The sequence below is a fragment of the Vanessa tameamea genome, chromosome 5 (genome assembly GCF_037043105.1).
Source record: "Vanessa tameamea isolate UH-Manoa-2023 chromosome 5, ilVanTame1 primary haplotype, whole genome shotgun sequence".
Classification (NCBI taxonomy): Eukaryota; Metazoa; Arthropoda; class Insecta; order Lepidoptera; family Nymphalidae; genus Vanessa; species Vanessa tameamea.
Genome location: NC_087313.1, coordinates 7,715,110 through 7,739,454, shown reverse-complemented (window position 1 = coordinate 7,739,454; position 24,345 = coordinate 7,715,110). Strand labels below are relative to the sequence as shown.

General features: G+C 33.5%; 3 protein-coding genes across 3 annotated transcripts; 1 reads left to right on the top strand and 2 right to left on the bottom strand.

Moving 5' to 3' along the window:
* The first annotated feature begins 781 nt into the window (after positions 1-781).
* LOC113392698 (mitochondrial chaperone BCS1) lies at positions 782-3,543 on the top strand. Its single transcript, XM_026629240.2, has 7 exons — positions 782-1,223; positions 1,374-1,513; positions 1,624-1,836; positions 1,904-2,042; positions 2,184-2,378; positions 2,490-2,627; positions 3,366-3,543. The coding sequence occupies exons 1-7, from the start codon at positions 901-903 to the stop codon at positions 3,484-3,486; spliced, it is 1,269 nt and encodes a 422-aa protein (XP_026485025.2). The 5' UTR covers positions 782-900; the 3' UTR covers positions 3,487-3,543.
* A 1,715-nt stretch (positions 3,544-5,258) lies between these two features.
* Positions 5,259-12,510, bottom strand: LOC113392693 (uncharacterized). The gene is made up of 3 exons (XM_026629235.2): positions 12,363-12,510; positions 7,974-8,102; positions 5,259-7,716 (listed from the first exon to the last, which is right to left on the bottom strand). Exons 1-3 carry the CDS (start codon positions 12,483-12,485, stop codon positions 5,272-5,274), a joined length of 2,697 nt encoding a protein of 898 aa, XP_026485020.2. The 5' UTR covers positions 12,486-12,510; the 3' UTR covers positions 5,259-5,271.
* A 5,790-nt stretch (positions 12,511-18,300) lies between these two features.
* On the bottom strand, positions 18,301-24,114 carry LOC113392697 (uncharacterized). The gene is made up of 7 exons (XM_026629239.2): positions 23,928-24,114; positions 22,112-22,327; positions 21,877-22,002; positions 21,061-21,198; positions 20,489-20,609; positions 19,880-19,992; positions 18,301-19,796 (listed from the first exon to the last, which is right to left on the bottom strand). The coding sequence occupies exons 1-7, from the start codon at positions 23,949-23,951 to the stop codon at positions 18,849-18,851; spliced, it is 1,686 nt and encodes a 561-aa protein (XP_026485024.2). The 5' UTR covers positions 23,952-24,114; the 3' UTR covers positions 18,301-18,848.
* Between the last annotated feature and the right edge of the window lie 231 nt (positions 24,115-24,345).

The following is a 24,345-nucleotide window of genomic DNA, read 5'->3' as shown; positions in this document are numbered from 1 at the left end:
TCCTCACGATGTTTTCCTTCACTGCCGAGCATGAGATGAATTATAAGCACAAATTAAGCACATGAAAATTCAGTGGTGCTTGCCTGGGTTTGAATCCGAAATCATCGGTTAAGATGCTCGTGTTCTAACCACTGGGCCAACTCGGCTCTGGAAAACGTAAAATCATATTCATTTACGGTACAGAAATATGCATTTTCTTTTATATAATATTATACATACTATATTGTTATCACTATATACTTTTTTATAATAATAAAATATTTAAAGGTAAATATAATAAATTTTACGTATAAAATAACATTTTACTATATTATTATTACATTTCTTTACATATTTAAAGTGATGTATCTCGAAAAGGTAGCCACGTAGGACTTTGATGAACTGGATTAAATGGATTCGTTTTGATTGGAACTGTAATCATCAACGATATTGTGTATAATGTGACCTTATATACTAAACGCTTCCTAGAAATAATCAGCTATTGTAAAAATAATTGAAAAGTGCCTTTATTTCAATTTTCAACAATGTGACTCTTGCCTACGAAAAGGTTTTCGACCACTAATTCAGTAGGATCGCAGCTGAGATGGCCCACTGATTAAAATTTAATTTCATAATAGCTTATATTTTTTCCACAACTATAGTAAAATTTGATTATGATGAAGAACAAACTGGTTTTACAAAACACTGTCAAAATTGTACGAAAGTTGAATTTTTTAATTGGTAATCGGGACTTTAATGTTACTCATGTCAAAAACAGCTGCTTTTAGACGTTTGTATCGTTCTGTCAGAGAACAAGTTGACAATGTCAAATAAATGTGTCGTAATTCGTAGCAATAGTTGGTTGAACAATTTCGTTAAATAAAATTCTGTAGATTTCTAAATAAAATAAACAACGAAAGTATGACACTAGCTGAATATATTACCTCTTTGTCAGCTAACCCATATTTTGGTGCCGGTTTCGGTCTATTTGGTGTTGGAGCCGGAGCAGCAATTTTACGCAAAAGCTTCCAAACTTCTGTCTTATTATTTCGCAGGCACTGCATGATAACACTAGAAGTACCGTGTCGTGATAAGTCTTACCAATGGCTATTACAATGGATAACTCAAAAGGGCGCAAGGCACACACAGCACCTAAGTGTCGAGACATCATTTCTTCAAAAAGATACTGGCCAGATAAAAACGAAATATGATTTTATACCAAGTGTAGGACAGCATTTCTTTAGGTAATAATTGATGCAAAAACATACTTATACAGGCAATTTACCTTATATGTAGTGAGCTCTAAGTTTTACAAAATATAATACCAAATTAAAATAGTATTTTTGTAAAGTTGTTTCATATGAATAATTAACAAACATTTCAAACCTTTACAGATATGGTAACACATGGATAAAGGTTGATCGTACAAGAGAACAACAAACTTTAGACCTACATTTGGGTATTCCCTGGGAAACTGTCACCCTAACTGCTTTTGGGAGAAACAAACAGATCTACTATAATATACTCGAAGAAGGTATGTACTAAAAATTATACATCTTAATATGAAATAATATACTTGTAGAAATTTAACAATTTTTTTTATTATTATATAATTAATTTTATTTTCCAAATATTTAATTTTAGCAAGAACTATGGCTCTCAAACAGCATGAAGGTATGACAATAATGTACACAGCAATGGGTTCAGATTGGAGGGCATTTGGTCATCCTCGACGAAGGCGTCCTTTAGAAAGTGTTGTGCTCAGAGCTGGTCTCATTGAGCGTATCCTTAAGGACTGTCTAGACTTTATTGATAATCCAAATTGGTATACAGATAGAGGAATTCCATATAGAAGAGGTAATATATACAACCAAAAATATTCATATACGAATGGACCAATAAAAACCTCTTCTTTCTATTTTAGGCTATTTACTACATGGCCCACCAGGTTGTGGTAAATCTTCTTTTATAATGGCTTTAGCTGGACAACTTGAATATAATATTTGTGTACTCAATTTATCTGAACGAGGTCTGACTGATGACAGGCTTAATCATCTTCTAAGGTAAAATGCATACAGTATTTATTTATATCATCTCACAGTATCGAACCTTATTTAAAATAAACACTAACATAATTGATATTATACAGAATTTTTTGACAAGTATATAAGAAAAAGTATTATTATATATGTCGCTCATTGCAGTGTTGCCCCTCAACAGTCAATAATATTGCTCGAAGACATTGATGCAGCGTTTATCTCACGAGAGGATACGCCGACACAAAAAGCCGCATATGAAGGTCTCAATCGTGTTACCTTTAGTGGTCTATTAAACTGTTTAGATGGTGTAGCATCTACTGAAGCAAGGATAGTATTCATGACTACAAACTATTTAGAAAGGTATTTTTTGCAACTTTTATAAATTTTTTGGAACATTTAAATAGATTTAAGTATTACTCTATCAGATTTATTTTTCATGACATATAATATTGATATGTGCAAAATTTTCAGACTTGATCCAGCCTTAATCCGACCTGGCCGTGTCGATATGAAGGAATTTGTTGGTTACTGTGATCGTGAACAAGTAGAACTAATGTTCTTAAGGTTCTACAAAGATGCTGCTGAACATGCAAGAACTTTTGCCACAAGGTAAATAATGATCAAATCAGCCGATTCCAATCAATTCCCATTGCTAATATTGGCACAACTCCCGTTTAAGAGGTTGAGACCCAATTAAATTTTTTAAATATTATAACATAACTAACATTCCTCTATACACTAAGTATCAATATTTAAATCTTACTAGCCCATCTAGGTACCACCATCTCATCAGATATTCTAACCCTGATCAACAATACCTAGTATTGGTGTTTACCGATTTGCAAGGTGCGTGAGTGAGTGTAACTACAGGCACATGGGACATTACAACTGTTACTTAGGTTGATAGCGCATTGGCGATGTTAAGAACGGTTATACGTTACGGACCGTGGTGACCACTTAGCATCAGGTGGTCATGTACACGACCGCCCATAGTAGAAAACGCTGTAAGAAATATTAAGCATTCCTTACACTGTCAATGTGTCACCAACCTTGGGCGCTAAGATGTTGTATTCCTTGTGCCTGTAGTTACACTGGCTCACTCACCCTTCAAACCGGAACACAACAATACTGGGTACTGCTGTTTGGCAGTAGAATATCTGATGAGTGGGTGGTACCTACCCAGACGGGCTAGCACAAATCCCTACCACCAAGTAAATTTTTCCCAACAAGCATTTTAACATAAATAAATAGCAACAATTTAAATTACTAATGATCGACAGTTCTTTGTACTGTCGAAGTTTGTTTTATGTATCTACATAATATATTAAAAATAACCTATAATTTCAGAGTAATGGAAAAGCAAAAGAATGTTAGTCCGGCACAAATTCAAGGTTACTTCATGTTTCACAAACATTCAACACCGGATGAAGTGCTATCAAACGTAGAAACAATCTGGACACTTGGATAACACTGTGATACCTTAGAACTAGTCATTAGTGTGAATAAAATTATTAATATCTTTAAATCATCTCATTTTTGTTTATACTATGAATTTTACTACATCGCTACTAACCGCTTGAGACCTAGAAAAGGATAGAGTCGCGAGTCTAATTAATAACAATCTATCCGTACTGAATATCTAAACCAACTTGGATAATGAAGACTTAGATATGTCAAACTCTAGCAGAGATTTGAAAAAGCGCTATGAGGCAAGATTGTATCGATCGAATATCCGGCTGATTCGGGCACTTTTTTATTGATTTTGTTCTATACAAGCTAACACAACTGCGTCTATTGCCTGGAGAGAACGTCACATAAATAATGATCAAATCAGCCGATCCCAATCCATTGCCATTGCTAATATTGGCACAACTCGCGTTTAAGAGGTTGAGGTTAAAGTTTTATAAATTATTTATTTAATATAAACTTACAATTTCAATATTAGGTAACTCACATATCACTGCCATAAAAAAATCGATACAATGTGTAATTCAATATAAAATAAAGCTAAAAATTAATAATAAAACAAAGTGAAAATAATCAGTATAATTATATTTATTACTTACAAAATACTAGAAAATATTTAGACTTGGGTTCTTAGAAAACAGCAGTTAAATTTAATAAATTTTTAAAACCAATTATAATAACATACAAGCCACACAAGTTTGTAAAGAAATGACTATAATTTACGCAGTCATGGTTTTATTATCTGAACAAATCAACGTTTTTTCTCAATTCCTTAATATTATAAAATTAAATTAAAGTTCGTTTTCTTCTTGAAATAATACAACCATTATATAAGTTATGCATTGTCCGACCATTTAAATCATTTTGCTTTCGTACCTAAATTATAATTTTTGTATCACATAATTACTCCCAAGATCTACCAATTCCATAACATTCATACGTTACAGCTTGACCTATAATAAGTAAAAGCAAATACACAACTTAAATCGAATTAACGTGATAAAATTATGGCGTTTCTTATCACGACGACGTTATTAACGTAACATTGGAAGTAAAATTAAAGTTTATATAAGTAATTGAGTAAAATATTGTTGTATTTTAAATAAAGATATATTAATAAAGAACTATTAGCTGATGCACGGGACATGTAAAGGTTAGGATGCCTTTAATCTTCACTCCTTCGATTTATTCGGGTTAACAAAACAAAATTTATTTGAATAGCTTACTGAACTTAATTACTATTTTTAATTCCGCACAATATAAACGGATGATAGAAGTTGGGATTTACGGACCTGTACTGTAAAACATAATTCTATTTAATAATTTACTACCATATTGGTAGGTACCTATGTTGATATATAAACTTGTAATTTGGAATTTAACTTAAATTATGATGAATGTTAAAAAATATTTAAGATAAATAAGAGAAAATAATGAAACATTATAATTACGAGGTTAATTAATTTAAAACATAATATTAAACCAGTAATGGTTAAGTTTATACAGCAGGATTCTTTCACAAATCTTATCTCAAAATTGTCATCTCTTTAGAAATGGTCAAAGTTCCCTAATACTTCATAACGAGTCCAACATAAACTACAATAGTTTATTTTATTAAATAACTTTCTACGATATTTATTTACATTTTGTAACAAAAACTTATTTTCTTTTTTTACATTAAACACTGTTATAGATTAACATGTAATTCTCGTTTTTGTAGGCTCGACATCCAATCTGTTTATCTAGCACAAAAACGAAAAAAGAAAATGTACAAAAATTATTAAAATCAGACAGTACATTTTGAAAATTCAATAGAACTGAGAAATCTTACAAAATGATAAGTATGTTGGAATATATCTCGACTAATCTTACTGGCATTTTCATAAAGCTTAGGAACAACATTTCCTTTAAATTCCTTAAGTATTTCCCACTGCCAATATGCGGATAGCTTAGCAATGTCTATGTGTTTTGAATTAACATCCATTACTCTAATGCAGAATGTATTCTGTTTACAATAGAAAGATAAACACAGTGTAACGGCAACACTAGATTCTTGATGGAAAACTAATTTGAATTTAATAAGACACGACATACTAACTGAAACAATATCAATACTATCTAATAAAACAATGTTATGGATTTGTAACAACTGTTGAAGATACCGAAATGGTGACTTTGTTTTGGTATGAGGTATTTCAACTGTATGCAATATGACATATTGCTCTTTATTCTGTGTGTTCCCTGATGATACATTTGAATTTGTTGGAACTAACGCGCTTGTATTAGTGTTTTGATTTATATTATATTGTGAATAACTGCCTGTATTAACGGAGTGAGAGTTTACATTCGTGTAACTTGTTTCATCATTTGTCACAAACATCCTAGGAGTATTTTTTTTCTGTACAAACTTATTTTGATTGTCGTTACAGCTATAACGAGTGGCCCAAGCTGTTGATGGAACAATAAGACTTTTTGGAACGGCATTTTGCGGCATAAGATCAGCTACAGACTTAACTTTTATTCGCGGTAATTGCGATTGAGTAGCTTCTGAATCAGGTTTGTTAGCAGTTTCATTATTGCTTTCTTTATCTTCGTTTAATGTATTAGCTAGTGAAACTGTTGAAGTTATAATTGGCATGTGAAGACTTCCACTCATATTATTTTCAAAGTTAGACACTTCAAGCCTAGATTCAGTATGTGATGGAGAACTAGAGTTTGTGAGCAATGTAAACAATTCCACCGGAGTAGCCTTCTTTGGTAATTGCTTTGGATTAGCAACAGGGTTTTCATTCAAGAGTTTTTTCAAAAAAGTGTTTTTTTCGGTTTCCTGAGTAGTGCGTATGAATAAGACAGAATTTTCTACTTTTCTCTCATATACATTGTTATCGAATGGTACAACTAAAGGCAAAGAACTGTCGGTTAATTTGGCACTATTATCGTAATTTGACTGTTTATTTAAATGTACACCTTCATTTATATCAAGTGTTACATCATTGTCATCTTCTCTAATATATTCTGGCTGTGAACTTTGTTCTTCTACATTTCGACTCTTAACTATTTTGTCAAAAAGATCTACAAAGTCAATTGCCGTGTAAGTATTATCAACATCTTTTAAACATTTCCAAGTATGATGAGTACTATTTTCGTTATTTTGTTTATCTTTTAATGTTGTTTTTATAGTAACATTCGCTTGACATTTTATTATACAATCAACATCAAGATCTTTTTGTACCATGTATCTTATAAGTCCAGTTGAATTTAGACCCTTTTTGTGGATTACTTTTCGTCCCATACTTAAAATTTTACGTTGCAAGACAGATTCGCCATTTCCTGTGTCCTTCGAATCCTTGCTACTCATATCTAACCTCTTTAAATATTTGTTGTAGCACATTGATATTATATTCTGTATAACCTTATCGTTTTCAATAGTAGATTTTTGAGGAATTACATTTTCGATAGTTTCTGTTTTATTCAAAGTGGTTTGGCTCGCTGTTGATGCACTATCTGAATCATCAACGTTAATGAGTTCAACTTCGCTTACATCTGTTAATTCTTTTTCATTACTCTTTGTGTAATTTTGTTTCTCTTCTTTCCTATGTGATTGTATGAGACTCGGGGAAGTGCTATTATTATCAATAACCAGCGTTTCATTTGAACTTTTTGAAAACAGTCGAAGTCTTTTACGTTTCTTGCGAGGTATAGAAAAGTCTTCATCGGATGATTCCGAAGATACACTTTTTATCTCATTTAATTTACGCGTATATAGGATGTAATAATTTTTGAGTTGACAATTAATTATCTTATCTTTGCCGTATACAACATTTTCATTTGAAAATGTCAAATTGGGTATTGAATCAATTTTATTCATTTTAATAATACACCTTCGAAGGACATTTGAGTAGTTTCTTAATAAGTGGCACTGCTGTAGATGATGTACAATACTCCTTTTATTTTTTAAAGATTTGGCGCAAAGTCTACATACAAAATTTTTTTCATAATCGTTCTTCCAAACTGACTTGGATTTGTTACCTACATTTTTTTTTACACCAAACAAGTTCCTATTATCTTTAGCAGGTTCTCTGTCTAAAGATGAATTCTGGCTAGTGGATACGATTATCTGGTTGTCTTTCTGTTTTGTTTTACTGATATGATTATTACTATCACTATCAACTTGCTGAGTAGAACTAACAGTATCTTGCTGTTGGTTTATACTGGGTGCAATAGGTTTATTCTGAAAACCAATATATAATTAATTAATTGAAAAACAATATACGTATTCAGTTAAATTTTATCTCTCTGCATATTGCAACAAAGCTATATTATGATAATAAGTAGAAACCAAACTTTTCTAAACAAATCAATCTATGCATACAATGTGACGATACAGATTATTTCGCAAATCTCTTTCATTAATTTCAATTTTATAAAAAAAAAAACGATTACAGAACAATATTATTAATTAAATTTAATTAGCTCTAAAATACTTACAATTCCTTTTATGTTTGATTTTAGACCGCATTGTTTTTCTTGAAAATTTTTTTTTATTTCTGCATATTGACTCAAAATGGATTCACATTTCTTACAAATAAGTTGCGGGAGACCGTCGAAAGGCTGCACCTGAAATATTAAATAATGATATAAACGCCAAATAAAAATAGGATTAATGTAAGAGTTCATTTCTGACTAATATTAAATATTGTAAAACTAGGTCTGTAATATAAACAACCGAGATCTCAATGAATCGACTCAACAAACTAAGTGAGTTTATATTACTGAGAATATTGGAGCGATTTTATTATTTAATTACTAAAGCTAAAATTTTATCAATTATATCAAAATATTCATCATTTTTTTTTTTATAGTAGAGGTGGCAAACGAGCAGGAGGCTCACCTGATGGAAAGTGACTACCACCGCCCATGGACATCTGCAACACCGGGGGGCTTGCAGGTGCGTTGCCGGCCTTTCAGGAAAGAGTACGCTCTTTTCTTGAAGGTTTTTAAGTCGTATCGGTTCGGAAAAACCGCCGGCGAAAGCTGGTTCCACAGAGTGGTTGTGCGAGGCAGAAAGTATCTTAAAAATCGCGCTGTTGTGGAATTTCGGACATCTAGGTGGTGCGGGTGATATTTGGAATTTTGACGAGATGTCCGAAGGTGAAATTCAGCAGCCGGGATTAATCCGAACAATTCCTCGGAACATTCCCCGTGATAAATTCTGTAGAAGATGCAGAGCGATCCAACATCTCTACGCAAAGCCAAAGGATCAAGCAGATCGGAGAGGGCTTGATTGTCGATAATTCGAGCCGCTCTACGTTGGATACGGTCAAATGGAAGGAGCTGGTACTGGGGAGCACCCGCCCAGAGGTGAGAGCAGTATTCCATGTGAGGCCGAATTTGCGCCTTATATAGTCTTAGATGATGGGCCGACGTGAAATACTGTCTTGCCTTGCTGAGCACACCGAGCTTTTTTGATGCCAATTTGGCTTTGCCTTCCAATTGACCGCGGAACTGAACGAGGCTCGAAACATCGACGCCAAGTATTCCGATACTAGCTGTGGCGGCTAACGGAATGTTCTCGAATCGTGGAGATACGACAAATGGTGTTTTTTTAGCAGTTAACGCGCAAACTTGCGTCTTTTTGGGGTTGAAATGGACTAGGTTTAGCCGACCCCAGTTCGAAACTTTGTTTAACGAAGAGTCGATTTCAGACACAAGTTTGTTCCGGTTTTCTTCGACGTTTTCCCGAGAAATATTAACACGGCCGGTGTATGAGGTGTCTACGGTGCTGTCGTCTGCATAGCAGTGAATGTTACTGATTTGCAACATGTCATTGATATGCAGAAGAAACAGAGTGGGTGAAAGAACGCAGCCTTGTGGAACACCAGCATTGACGAATTTTAAGTCGGAGCATGCACTGTCAACAACGACCTTGATGCTCGATCTGCCAAAAAACTGGTAATCCAATTGAGTAATTTCCCGGGAAGCCCATATGAAGGAAGCTTCGAAAGAAGCGCTTTGTGCCACACGCGATCGAAAGCCTTCGCTATGTCCAGACTGGCTGCTAATGCCTCCCCCTTGCTCTCAACTGCTTCCGCCCATTTACGAGTCAGGTAAACTAGAAGATCACCGGCTGAGCGACCCCGACGGAAACCGTACTGGCGGTCGCTAATCAGCTGGTACTTCTCTAGGTACCGCAGGAGCTGGCAGTTAATAATGGACTCCATTACCTTGGAGAACAAGGAGGTGATGGCTATAGGCCTATAATTGGACGGATCTGAGCGGTTGCCCTTTTTAGGGATCGGATGCACCAAAGCAGTCTTCCAGGAGTTCGGGACGACGCCGAATGCATAGGATTGCCGGAAAAGACGCGTTAAGACCGGTGCCAACTCGGGAGCACAAGTCCGTAGCACGATTGGAGGGATGCCATCGGGTCCACTCGACTTATGAATATCCAAGGAAAGAAGTGCTTTACGAACTGCACTTTGCCGGAATGTAACCTCCGGCATCGTGGTATCACATCGCGGGATTGTTGATGGTGACTTTCCTTGGTCATCCAGAGTCGAATTCGACGCGAAGAGAGAGCCTAAAAGATCAGCTTTCTCCATCGCGGTATGGGCCAGTGACTCACCGTCCTTGTGCAAAGCTGAAAAAGAGGGCTGACAGAAATTCCCTAAGACAGCCTTAGCGAGAGACCAGAATGCACGTGTTCCTGAAGGGAGGCGCACCAGTCTCTCGCCAATTCTGCCAATGTACTCCATCTTCGCCTTAGCAATCACGTTTTTGAAGGACCTAGAGGCAGTTATATTCCATTATGAATGCGCTGGTATTTACATCACTAGACGCCGATACGTTAACCCAGTCTTGGTAGCGTTCCCATTTTCGGCGTGAAACCGTTTTGCAGAAACGACCAAACCAGGGCTGGGACTTGCCACCGATGGGGACCGCAGAATACGGAATGAACAGCTCCATACCCTGAAGCACCACATCGGCCACAGTCAGCAACAACGCTCGGATCATATTTTTTGGCTTTTTATTAAGAATCTATTCTCTAAAGAAATCTAAATCTAAAGAAATCAACATTTTATTGTACTTTTTCAAACATAGTAGAATACCGTGTTATGATTTCTATGCATAGGAGTACAGTAAGATTTAAGTATTCGTGGGAATATTAATATAATTTTAGTTTATATCATCGGTGTTAATGTGGCAAACTAACGCATGCCACTGGGCGCCAATTTTACTAAAAAATTATCACTTTGTCGCAATCATTGCTGTTTAGCTGTTTTCCTACTCTACTAACAATCCAGTTGCAGCTTGGTTGAACGTATCATAACCGCAAAGTCCCGCAAAATGTATACGGGATCCCGATATTTCGGGATACCGGGATTGCATTCCCTAGTCAGTAGTGATGTGCCTGCACTGACCCATAGGCATGAACTAGCAAGTGAAAGACCTCAGCTTATTTTCGATGAGGACCAACATTAAAGATACAATGAACGCACAATAACTTACATTGATAAAACATAGTATAATGACAGTTTTGGTTTATGAATTATTTATCAAAATATAATTTCATTTTGTTGATAGTTTAAAAAAAAAAAAGAGTTGGTATCATATTATGGAAGAACAAAATATTTTTTAATTCAAATATTGTACCTACAGAACTTATATAGTGTACTTATAATCAATTTAAAAATTGTACTTATAATTTTTTTAAAACAGTGAGATATATTATTTAACAAATTTCGCAAAATTCTACCCAAAAAATTACTGTCATGGAAGATATTTCTTCAAAGACTTATGCAAATATATATCAGATAATTATTTGTTACTATGTTTATATTTTCTACTAGTGACTCACCACAACTTCACATTGGTGCATTTATTAATAAAGAAAATGATATGATATAAATATAATTTAAACCACATAGCACTCAGGAACAATGTAACTGTCAACCAATGAAAATAATTTGAGAATTGGAGTTTTAGTTCCAGAGTTTACCTTACATACAAACAAACAAATTTTACATCTATATAAAATTACTATAGATATTATGTTAATGTTTTCAATACAAGATTTGATTCTTAATGGATAAAATCACTAAATCAAAAACTTTTAGTCTTACAATGTTCATATAAAAAAATATTGTATTAATATTATGTGAATGTATTTGGTGATAAGTTTAATTGAATAAATAGTTTTGCTCAATTAAGCTTCATCTACAAAATAACATCATATTCAATTGTATGTTTAATATTTCGCTATGCAACATTTATACTTTATGCACAACACTTATTGCTATATCTGCAAAATATTTGCTAATTACTTTACTTAAAGAAAATGTACTTATATATATATATATCATAGCAGAGTGAACTTATTTTTTATTCATTTGCACAATTTCCTCTTCTAATAAATAGAGATATATATATATATATATATTTGACGACCTCCGTGGTCGAGTAGTGTGTACACCGGTTTTCATGGGTACGCCACTCCGAGGTCCTGGGTTCGATTCCCGGCCGAGTTGATATAGAAAAAGTTCATTATTTTTCTATGTTGTCTTGGGTCTGGGTGTTTGTGTTACCGTCGTTACTTCTGATTTTCCATAACACAAGTGCTTTAGCTACTTACATTGGGATCGGAGTAATGTATGTGATGTTGTCCAATATTTATATTTATATTTATTTATATATATATATAGATTTAATCATATAAATCAACAATTATAAAGCATATTAAGCTAACTATTACATATTACACAAGCATAGCCATACTAGGTACAATACAAATATCCCCAAGAAATAAACACACCCCCATATTCAATGGAAATAATAATTAAATAGTTAATTTTGATCAATCACAAATTATGAACTTACTTCAATGTCAAAGCAGTATTTGATCTGCACCTGTACCTGAGGCACTATTTGGTACTGCCCCATTTCATCCAGACAAAGTCGACAGGTGATGAATAGTTTCGGATCTACCTCTATCATACTCATTTTAACTCACATCTGTAACAAAATTTAAAATCTACATAAGCTTAATTTATGAAAATAAAGTTCTTTATAAGTATTATTAAAGATCTATCAATGCAGATAATGAGATAGTCATTTCCGTGAGTTTATTTAGAAATATAAAAATATATAAATTGAACATTATTTTCATTTAAATCTTTTGCATAAAATAAAATGATGCACAATTGTAATTAAAAAAATATTGAATTAAATAGTAGTAGTATTTTCAAACTACTGTAACCTTTAAAATATACTCACCAGTTTTACTATCTCAGATTCAAAATATTTTAAAAGATTATGTAAATTATATTTATTTTATTAAATTTACGTCGCGATAACAAATCAAAATGTATATATTTTCATTTGTGACATGCCACAATAACACTTCCGATACTATTTAACAAAATAAAATTAATTTACAAAACATTTCAGTTTCACATTGTTAGATATGTATTTTCAATAAAATCTCTGATCTGTCAGAATATATAGACAAATGGACAAAAATGCCATCTATCGACGAGTAGCAAAACTGCCAAGTACTCTTTTGTGTATTGTTAAATTATACCCCTGTCCACTATTAAGCTGTGAACGCACTGTGCCTCAAAGAAGTAGTGTGAACACACATGTGTGAAGTTATCATTTCACAAATAAAATAGCGTCCAGCATAGTGTTATTATAGTTTTTGATAAGTTTTAACAATAGTTCCTTTGATTACAATATTTTTATATTGTAATCAAAGGAACAGCGTTTTAAAAATGAGATGCATACATCCCAAAATAGTATCAATAGAATAACATAGAATATAATTAAATTTTAAGAAATTGACTCCACAAGATCCGATAAAAATTTCGAAGATAACATTAGAACTATGTTCTACAGTGGTTATATACAAGTTTTAACAAAAATTGTTAGTTTTTCTATTAAAATTAGTTTTTAAAATATAACCCTCGTCAAACCCAAAATGCCTAAAACACAAAATATTTCTGATCTCCATTTGAGACAATCACAATATCATCTAAAGATTGTATACGACCTAAAACTCGCAATAATATTGCAAGATCTACCTACAACCACTCAGCACAAAAATATTATGTTTATAGAAGACTCGTAGTATCGCAAGAAAAATCTTAGAGATCAAAACTTATTTAAAAATTGAAACGAGAAAATCATATGTCGCAAGATAACTTCGATTTTTTAAACATATGGTGCTAGTATTCAAATGAAAAGATTTATCTAATTAATAAATTGTTTCCCACCATTTTGATAATGGACAAAAAATGATATATTTCAAGACATTCCTTAAAATATGACACCGTTCCTATTGTTACACTCCTACTCAAACTTACAATGTCAGAGGTCACAGGTACACAAAACATCTTCTTTTGCAGTTATCTTACTAGTCGATCTAATATAACCGAAATCAACAACTATCTAACTGACTAACTGAGGAGCTGTAAATTTCTTACAGCGTTCCACAGGGCAGTATTTTGGGTCTGTTTTATTATCACTATTAAGTTTATTTATAAGACATGATTATCTATTATTCACTATGTACGTAAATATTATTACAGAATTATTTGGCATAGATCCTTACATAGCCTTCTAGCGTACTGTAAAATATTACTTAACGAGTACTACAAACTACAACAAATGCAATGCCATATTGTCAAATGAAACAAAAATAACATCTCTGGCTTACTAAAATTTTTATGTATACTTTGATATTTATCTTTACTAATTGTTTCTATTATTTTCTTGAACCTTTCTTATATAATAAGCTGAATGGAAACTTATTAATTCAAAATTTGCCACTTTAATGTGTAAAATAAGATTTTGCATAACCAGCTAAAAGGTACGTTAGAACAGAAGAATACATTGTTTCAATGTTTGTGTGTTTGACACGCACTTTTCAGTTGACTTTAAGTCAAAAACAAATACACAATATTAAGACGTTTAAAAAAATATGTAAAAAAAAACTGAAAGTGCTAGACCGGAAATACTGACAGTTCCACTGGCTCACTCACCCTTCAGCCAGAATACAATAATACTAAGTATTGCTGTTTGACAGTTGGTGCCTATCCAGACACAAATGCTGCTAATTTGTGATAATTATATACAGGCAAACGGCCAAGAAGCTCATCTGAGAAATTACTCCCACCGCCCGTAGACATCTGCAACACTGGAAGGTTTGCTTGTCAACTTTAATATATGTGTAGAATTTTCTTGAAGGAGAAGTCGTATTTCGAAACCTCCCAAAAAAAAGTTACTACCATATTTATTTTTGAATGCTATAATATAATATATCTATAGTATAGTATGATATTAAATATATAGAACTGCCGTTATGCCTATAATTTATTAAATATTATAGATCTATTAAAATATATTTTTGAGTGAATATTTTTATTTTGCATTTCGTTTAAGAAGACAATAATTAATTCTTGATCTGAATTTTATGAAAATCCTTTACTTTGCTATCTATGAAATATAAGATTAAGAAAATGTTTAAAAATGAGAACACATATTTATGAAACTTAACGTTCAACGACATGGCAAAATAAAATGTTGCCATATAACATATATAGTTCTAATAGCGCCATCTTGTATCGAGGAGACGTATGATTGATGACGTATCACCATCTATCGACACTATTAAGAATTATTACGTAGTAAAATATAGTAACCAATAGTATAGCGACATTTGTACGTATTTGAGAGGAATATCTTTGTTAGCAAATTATTTTGACCAATCCAATGAGTCTTAAAAATTGAAACGGAGCTATTGCAAAAAAAAGTAAGGCCTAAAGTACACGTTACGTTAGGACAGTGTGGTCAGTGTGTTTGACCGACGGCATACGCCATACACTTATTATTTATGAGAGCACTATTCACAGATTGGCATATCGCTTAATCGGCGTTGTCCTGGTCGTTTGATAAAAATTGACGTAGATATAGTCCCGCACTATCAAAATGAAAACAGAATTTTGTCCAAGAACACAAAAAAGACAGTTCTAGGCGAAGAGGCGTTAGGAAAAATTTCTTTGAAAAAATTAACCAACTCTGGTAAACCAAAAGTGTAATAAGACTTTTGCGATTATATATTTATTGGTATTTATGTAGGTGTTTGGATGTACATTCAACTGTAAGCGTAATGTGGTGTTGTTGGTTTTTTAAAATTTTTACCAATATTTTTACTTATTATTCTAATGCATAAAACCATCAATCTCATATATAACGCAGTAGAAAATAACAATTAAAATTCCAAACAGCAATTATTGTATACCTTGTATTGTTGTTCCGTTTAAATGATTAGTCTATGTTATTACAGGCACACGGAGCAAAACCTGAGATGCCCATCTCGGTGCATTGCAGGTGTAAGGAGAAGCGTATATTTCCTAGTGCTAGTACCTATGATCAAATTATATCAGTCGAAATCAGGCTCATTATGCCTTCTGCCTTCCTGAAATTTACTTAAGAATAATTTTAAGACCCAAATAGAAACGAATTTTACTATTATTTTCCAAAAACACTTTCTCAGAAGTCTGTTAGAAAATATATATTTTTTGGTCCATGTTTCGAAAAAGAAAGAAAGTTTTAAAAGAACTGTTTTATACAAATAACCAATTCGTCTCTGTTACAGTTTCTAGAAGTTGATGAAAAGCCGTTTATGCCGTATAGTAACTAATTTCACCGGATACTCGATGACCGTACTACAAAAATCTTGAAACCAAAGTAGCATACTACTACAATTTTAATTCATCGAATGACTGCCTCGTTAATCTTAGAGACTCAAAGTTTTTCTAGCGAAAAATTCTCAGTAGTCTAACCTGGAATTACGAAGTGTGACATAGTTCCTTGCCTGGAAAGAAAATAAAGCCGTTGTTCCTACGCTTGAACCCTTTCGATCATGTCGAATTTGTCGTGTTATCGGTTTTTAAGAGTAAGGAAATAGCAGGCATAAGTTCGGACATAAATACAAATGCACTCTGAATTTTTATTTATGCCCGAATTTGTGCCTTATTATACGTCCAGCGAGAAGAAATAATCAGTTTCCACGCTTCCCTGCAGATATTCCGAGATGACACAGTAATTAGAAGATTTCGGGTACAAATCGGACGCTACTGCATTTTTAATTGTTTTTTTATTGTAATTGATATCCTGCTTGATGGTTAAGGGAAACATGGAGAGAAAAGAAAGCCTTTATATTTAGGATAAATATCTACCTCTGTCTGATCACCTGTATTGGAGCAATATTAAGTTCCAAAATTTCGACTCAAATGGAATGGGGCCCTGAGCCGAAGAGTTACATTTATGCCGCTATTTGTGTTAGATTTTACTCGTTTTCTTTTAAACACTTCCAAACAATTTCTAAAAAACATTACTCTTATACTACACACAGTACCGATGCAAACAACAAAAAAGGTATATCGTATATCCCCCGGTTTTCTTGAAGTAACAGCATGTAAAAATCCGAGTGCTGGGTTAATGTCGCCTCTGCTCTTACGGTTTTAAAGCTTAGTCCATATATTTATTTGTTAAATGAGCTTTATTTCCCATTTCAAATTAAATTTAATAGGTATATTCTTTTAATTGATTTCTTTAGTTGTTGTTTTTATTCTCCAGAGTTATTTCTATAATATTGAGTCTGTAACATACATATGATGGCGTTCTGGCCGATTTGGGTCACGGCGGCTAATCAAGGGAGACTAAATACGCATAACATGTTATAGTGCACAGGTATGTGCGAAAACACAAGTTCACTCTCATAATCCGATAGGACAGCAAATCCGACACGGTCGGAAAGAGTGCAGACGCAAGACCAGCGGCTTTACGTGCTTTGTGAAGCATGGGAGTCTACACACTTCCAAACTCGGTATTGTTACTGATAATTTTTCGACATAAATAACCCCAATATCTTTTTAACGGCTCGAATTGGGGTTTGAACCCAGAACCTCGGGATCTGTAACCTTATATTAGCTGGTATGAAACTGGCATGTCGGTATTTTGTTTTCCGTTTTTTTATCGTTTCATCTTTAGACTTTTCTCCTTTGAGAGTTTAGTTTTGTTCGAGTACATTTATATTGTTGTCAGCTTCACTGCTAAAATAATTTCCCAATTTTTTATAGGTACACGTTCAATCGGGTTTCCTTCCACTGCTATTGTTTTATTTTTTGCTTAAGTTTGTAACTCTGTCGTAGGTTAATATAGTAGGTTCACTGAATCAGCTCTTTTCAATCATCATCATCATGTTCAAAACCTTAAAAATGTAAGGCTCCTGTTTATTACATATATGCCTTTATCATTCCGAAAATGTTTTCGAAAATGATTTAAAAACTGCTATATTCATGATTTTAGGAGAGGGTGTTGTCTCACCTCTTCCTATTATAAATAAGTTCACATATAGATTTACTTGGTGGCAGGGCTTTGTGCAAGCCCGCCTGGGTAGGTACCACCCACTAATCAGATATTCTACCGCCAAATAGCAGTATTGTTGTGTTCCGGTTTGAAGGGCGAGTGAGCCAGTGTAACTACGGGCACGAGGGACGTAACATCTTAGTTCCCAAGGTTGGTGGCGCATTGGTGATGTAAGGAATGGTTAATATTTCTTATAACGCCATTAACTATGGCCAGTGGTGACCACTTACCATAAGGTGGCCATTTGCTCGTCCGCCTACCGATATCATAAAAAATTAAATAAAAATATGTCGATATGTATGGCGAACCATTTTTTATGTAAAATATGGTGATTTTATGTTTATTTAATGATTGTTGTGCATGTTCCAACTTTTAAAGAGTTAAGTGAAATAAAAAGTGTTTATTTTTGTAATTACTTATATTAAAATTATAACTATTTGTTATCGAGTGATTAACACCTTATTAAACAGAGTATAATTCTACATCCGAATCTGCAATTATAATGACCAAAAACAAGCAAATTCATAATAATAATAATTAATCTACTAGTCATAATATTTACCAATAAGGATGATGATGCCTCATGTCATTAAAATAATACAATTCTTGTAATTAATCATTCGTGAAATATAACAATTCATTAATATAATTATGGTCTTCCTAAATCACAAAATATTCACTCTGGGGACATTTCGCACAATGAAACATTAAGTAGTATCTCATGCATACTGCACAAAACTCAGTATGCACTATTTATCACAGCACTTGCAAAGATTGCAATGTCAAAAGACTAAAATATTTACAATTAAAACAGTTCATGCACAGTAGGAAACCCCAGAGGAAACGTCTGAGACTCTAAATTAGAGTAACGAATAACATTACATAATGATTCTCAAATATGTACTTATTATAAGTATTAAAAACTAGAATCGCTTATGTGCGATGGGGACGCTTTTTCTTGTTTCGGGCGCCGTTGGCGGGCGGGGCCTGCGACTGCGACGGGCCGCTGGACGAGGACGGCGGCGCCACGGGCGGTGTGGGCTGCAGCACCACGGTGTACGCGTCGGACGCGTAGCCGTTGTGTCTATGCGACGCCGGCGGCGCCACGTACGGCATGGGCCCGCTGCGTCGCTGCGGCCCCGGCGGCGGCACCGGCGGCATGGGCCCGCTGCGTCGCTGCGGCCCCGGCGGCATGGGCCCGCTGCGTCGCTGCGGCCCCGGCGGCGGCACCGGCGGCATGGGTCCGTTGCGTCTCTGCGGTCCCAGCGGCGGCACCGGCGGCATGGGTCCGTTGCGTCTCTGCGGTCCCGGCGGCGGCACCGGCGGCATGGGTCCGTTGTGTCTCTGCGGTCCCGGCGGCGGCACGGGCGGGATGGGCCCGTTCAGGGCCGCCCTCAGACGCTGCCGGATGCGTCTACGCGCGTTTCGCGAGAGAGACTGCTCGTTTATTATCTGATCGTTTTGAACTGTAGGCTGAGGTTCGGGCTCAGACGATTCCGATGTTCGACGCCCGGATGAGTTCTGATTGATCGTCGATGAGTTTTCGATTCTTGCTCGTATTTCGGCTTCCGAACGAACCAGAGCGTTCGCCTCCTGTCCGAGCATGGCGAACGCTCGGGAGAGTCTCGCCACGTCGTTCTGCAAGTCTTGGAGAAAGGGTTCCAAGTTATTGGCGTTGTTCTGATTGTTGCTCCGATTGGCGATCCTTAAGACGGCTCTCGGCTGCGATTGGTTGGCGAGCTGGTCGGGCGGCGTGCGTCGCACCGACAGCTTGCCACTGATCATGGCGGGCGCGATTAGTGCTCTTGCGTCCATTTCTTTGACCACTAAACAGTTTCCACGCTTTTTCAAAGAACCTTCACAGGATCTTACTGACCATACCTTAATAACAAAAAACACAATGTTTTTTTTTTTTATTCTATGAATGTTTTAAAAGAGCATTATTTAAAGAGATATTTACTTACACAATCTGAAAATATAGCTTCACGGTCATTACCACAAATGGTTATGGTATAATTAAACGCGTGAGCTACCCAGGGGGATGCGGCCATTGTTAACCACGCGTACACTGCGTTGTCTGTAAATGTAACAAGTGATTAGTATAATCATTTTTTTTTTTGGGAGCAATGTCACATAACCTATACTTAATGTTATAATTATATATTTATTTAAGGAACAATGTTTTTGACAAATTACCGGTCTAATTTAAAAAATATTTCATGTGTGAGATAGCTAGTTTATTGGGCAATGACCCTAAGGTATGGCACAGTTTTTTATCAAATAAAAAATGTACATTACACGAAAAATTTGTTGCAAGCATCATGACAAAACAAATTTTTAGACAGTAATCAAAAATCAGAACAGGAGGTTGAACAAAGATAAAGATAGAAATCAAATTAAGTCCAGTTACTATATTTCAAACACGATTCGTTTTTTAAGCAACTTTGTCCAATTTAGACTTATAATTTTTTATTGAAACAATTGTGTTAGTCATCTTAATATATTAACCCTACTATCCATTATTCCTACTGATCAGGAAATATAACAATACAAACAAAACCAATAATACTTACTACTTATTTCTATAGTCAGAAAAAATATACCCATGTCAGACACTCTGACAGCTGTCACTAACTTTCCAGGCACAGTTGAAAATTGCCATGCTTGTAAATACTCTCCATTTTCAGACCGACCCTAAAATTATTTTTAAGAATTAAGTAATCATTTTAGTTAAGAATTAGATCTTAAGTGTAATATTGTGTAAGTGTATGTGTAATATTGTGTAACTGTTTTTTGTTACTATTGCTACTTTCGAAATTGCTAGAAAAACGAGATAATTAATAACATGCAATATGTAAAAGAAAATTATTTAAATAAAAAATATGTGTTTTGCATGTGCAGCATAAAATAAATTTTAATATCTATGCCTAAGACTCGAATACGTAATGTTTGTGTTAAGCACATAAAAAAAATCAACTTGCACATAAACCTATATGGTATGTATGAGTGTGGGTACTGACCCCACTAGCCTAGAATAATCTTAGATAAAAAGGCAAATATGGCAGCCATTCATACCACATAAATAAAAAACAAGCACACGCTAATGATACTAAATTAATAAGATAACACAGTTATTACACCTCACCTCAAGTAGATCTGGAGTATGAAAATAACGAAGATGATTAAGTAAACGTGCACTCGGTAATCTTTCTCCATTGCCATTTTTACAACAGAGACAACGAAAGAGACCTTTGCAGGCTTGTGGTGGTCTTTGAGCTGGTTCCTATGAATTAAAAAAACAAAATCATTCACGCACTAACAAAAAGAAATCAATGTTTAGAATGAATATTCAAAAATGTTTGGATTTTAAAAATCAATTTTTTTTATTGTTTTTTAAAATTATTCAACCAATAACGAAAATGTTGCACAAAAATATATATATATTAGGGTGTCCCTTCTATGACAAAAAAAAAAAATTTTTTAATTTCGTAATGCATACCCTTTATTATTATAATTGCTAAAACATGCTCATATGTAATTGCATCTTTTTAACATGATCGCAACCCGTGCCGACCAAGCTACAAAGTTTATTAAAAGTCAATTATTTACCTGATAGTTTTATCCGCTATAAAACTAATATAAATATATATCAAACTATATATAAATACAACAAATGAAGTGAATAAGAATTGAAATAAAATAAACATTATTCTTTAGTTATAAACATAAAATAATAATAATCAGTCAGGGGTAACTGTAAGCCATCAAGTTTGCCACACACCAAACTCACACTAAAACATTATTCTTTCATCTTAGACAACGTAAAGGTTTAATTTCTAAAATAAAATTAATCCGGAACACATAACTAAGGAGTGATGGCAAATCAGCGACAATAAAAGGGTTAGTTTTAAAAGTGACCTTCTAAAATTAAAAATTTTAGTTTTATTTAAAATATACTAACATTTGTAACAGTAGGATTATTTCCTTCTTCATCATCATTGACTTCATTTTCACACTCCCCTGAAGTTGTTTCTTTAGCTGGTGTGCTGCTTTCTGAAGAGCCTGTAGTGCCTTTACTGCCTAATTTCTAAAAATACATTGAAATCATTAGAGCATGCAAACTAAATGTAATTATACAAGTCACACTTTACTATTATACAGCATAAAGATATCATAAATTTAGAAAGTTAACATACAAAAGCACGTAGTTTTCTAAAATTAGCTATTAATTCTTCCATTGCATAGTTGCGTGTGCCGAAGAACAGTGCCCGGCATACAGGGCATACGTCCAGACGCATCTTGCATCGGCCGCAAACATGGTGTCCTTCGTTGCATTGAAATATTTGACCTGAAGGTATTTCGTAACATACTGGACATTGTAAAAGGTCATCAAGATTCAGCAGAGATTCTGGCTGTTAACAAAATAAAAATTGTTAGTGAAAATATTATTAAAACATATATACCTATTTCTGCATATCAAAATAAACTGTCAAACAGTATATATAAGTTCTTAATTAGGTTCAACTTTGTTTAATGACAAAATTGCAGTTTAAATGTTGAAATAGTTTATAAGTTTGAAACCCTTAACACATAGTAAACTCTAAACAGATTATGTTAAACATCCACTATGAATAAATTATAATCAAGTGGATTATAATTGTTACTTACACAAATTTTAAGTAAAATAACAATAACATTATATATAACTAAATAAATAACACTATCATTACTTTAAACAGTATTTATTCCGACATTACGATTATTAATAGATATATGATAATAGTAATTAAAATAAAGTTATACACATTGTAATTATTGTATTGTGAAAGCATTGAAAAATAACTCAATTGTTCTGAATAACAACTTGAGCTTGATAAAGCCAAATAAAATCTTAACATAAAAATTTCTTAACTAGAAAGTATTACATAATGAAAGCCAATGCCAAAGTAAAATGTTTCTTTACAGAAACAAAGAAAAGTTAAGAAAACAGAGCTTCTTCATTGTATTTTTTTACTGTATACTGATCAAAATCTTAATTTTATAAAATTATTAAATAATTGGAAGATTATAAGAATGAAATATAAAAATTCTAATTTCATTGTTACATTTAAACATAATAACAGGTTTAATATCCACTAATAATTCATAATATTAAATTTACACACCATAGTTAATGAAATTTAAATTTACCCACATTATAATAATTCATTCTTATAAAAGAAAATGGCAACTTTTTAGCTATCTTTTATCTTAGTGTATGTTGAAATACAACAACAAGTCACTGTAAGGCAAAAACCTTGTTAAAAATCTTCTCAAGGAAACAAAATAATTTAAATTCAAATGGGTATCAATTTACACATGTAATTGAAATGTATTAAATATAATCAGCATTCTTTTTAGACTCTGTAGAATATTTAAATTTTATGATTAAAATAAGATTAATAATTCATTAATGGGAACTAAAAGTTGGATTCAAATTTAGCTAATTGCGCAATTTAGAAGATATCAACTCATAAAAATGATGAAAGTAGTATAAAACTTTATATATTTTTTGAATGCTATAAATTATGATAACTAAAATGTAGGGTATATAATTCTTTGCGTGTGGGCATTTTTACCTATTAAAACTAAAACTAGTAACCAATAGTCCACTTGATCGTTTATTTTTAAATAAAAATATTAATTTACCCTCATAGAAGAAATATTTACAAATTGAAGTAGCCATTAATAGTATTTTTAACTTTGTATATTTAAGACAAAAACAACATTTGGATGTTAACATAAATACCATTTGATTTAAGAGATCTTTACGTGGCTATTTATTTTGAGCCACGCTCAATAATGGATATTTAGAAAATATAATATACTGGAATAATAAATTAATGAATAACAATTTTAAATGAAAGGACACGTTTATGCAAAACACGTATATAAAAACTATCGACCAACCGACAAGGTTGAAACAATGGAAGTTTTCTGATTTTCAATTTTATATGAACAAGTTATACAAACCTTTATCTCTGCCTTTTCTACCATTTTATAAGTTTATATTTATTATGCATTAACTAAAATTAAACGCAATTAAACTATGAACAGAAAACACGATGTTAATATATTGAAACACAGCTGTGGCTGATACAAATGGCCGACTCGACAATTCGTGAGATATACATTACAAATATTACAATAGCTAGGCCAGTGTTGCCTAATGGGTTATTTCACTGTAAAGTCTAAGCTTTTTTTTTTTTTTTATATTAGAGTTGGCAAACGAGCAAACGTATTCCGATACTAGCAGTGGCGGCTAACGGAATGTTCTCGAATCGTGGAGATAAGACAAATGGTATTTTTTTAGCAGTAAACGCGCAAACTTGCGTCTTTTTGGGGTTGAAATGGACTAGGTTTAGCCGACCCCAGTTCGAGACTTTGTTTA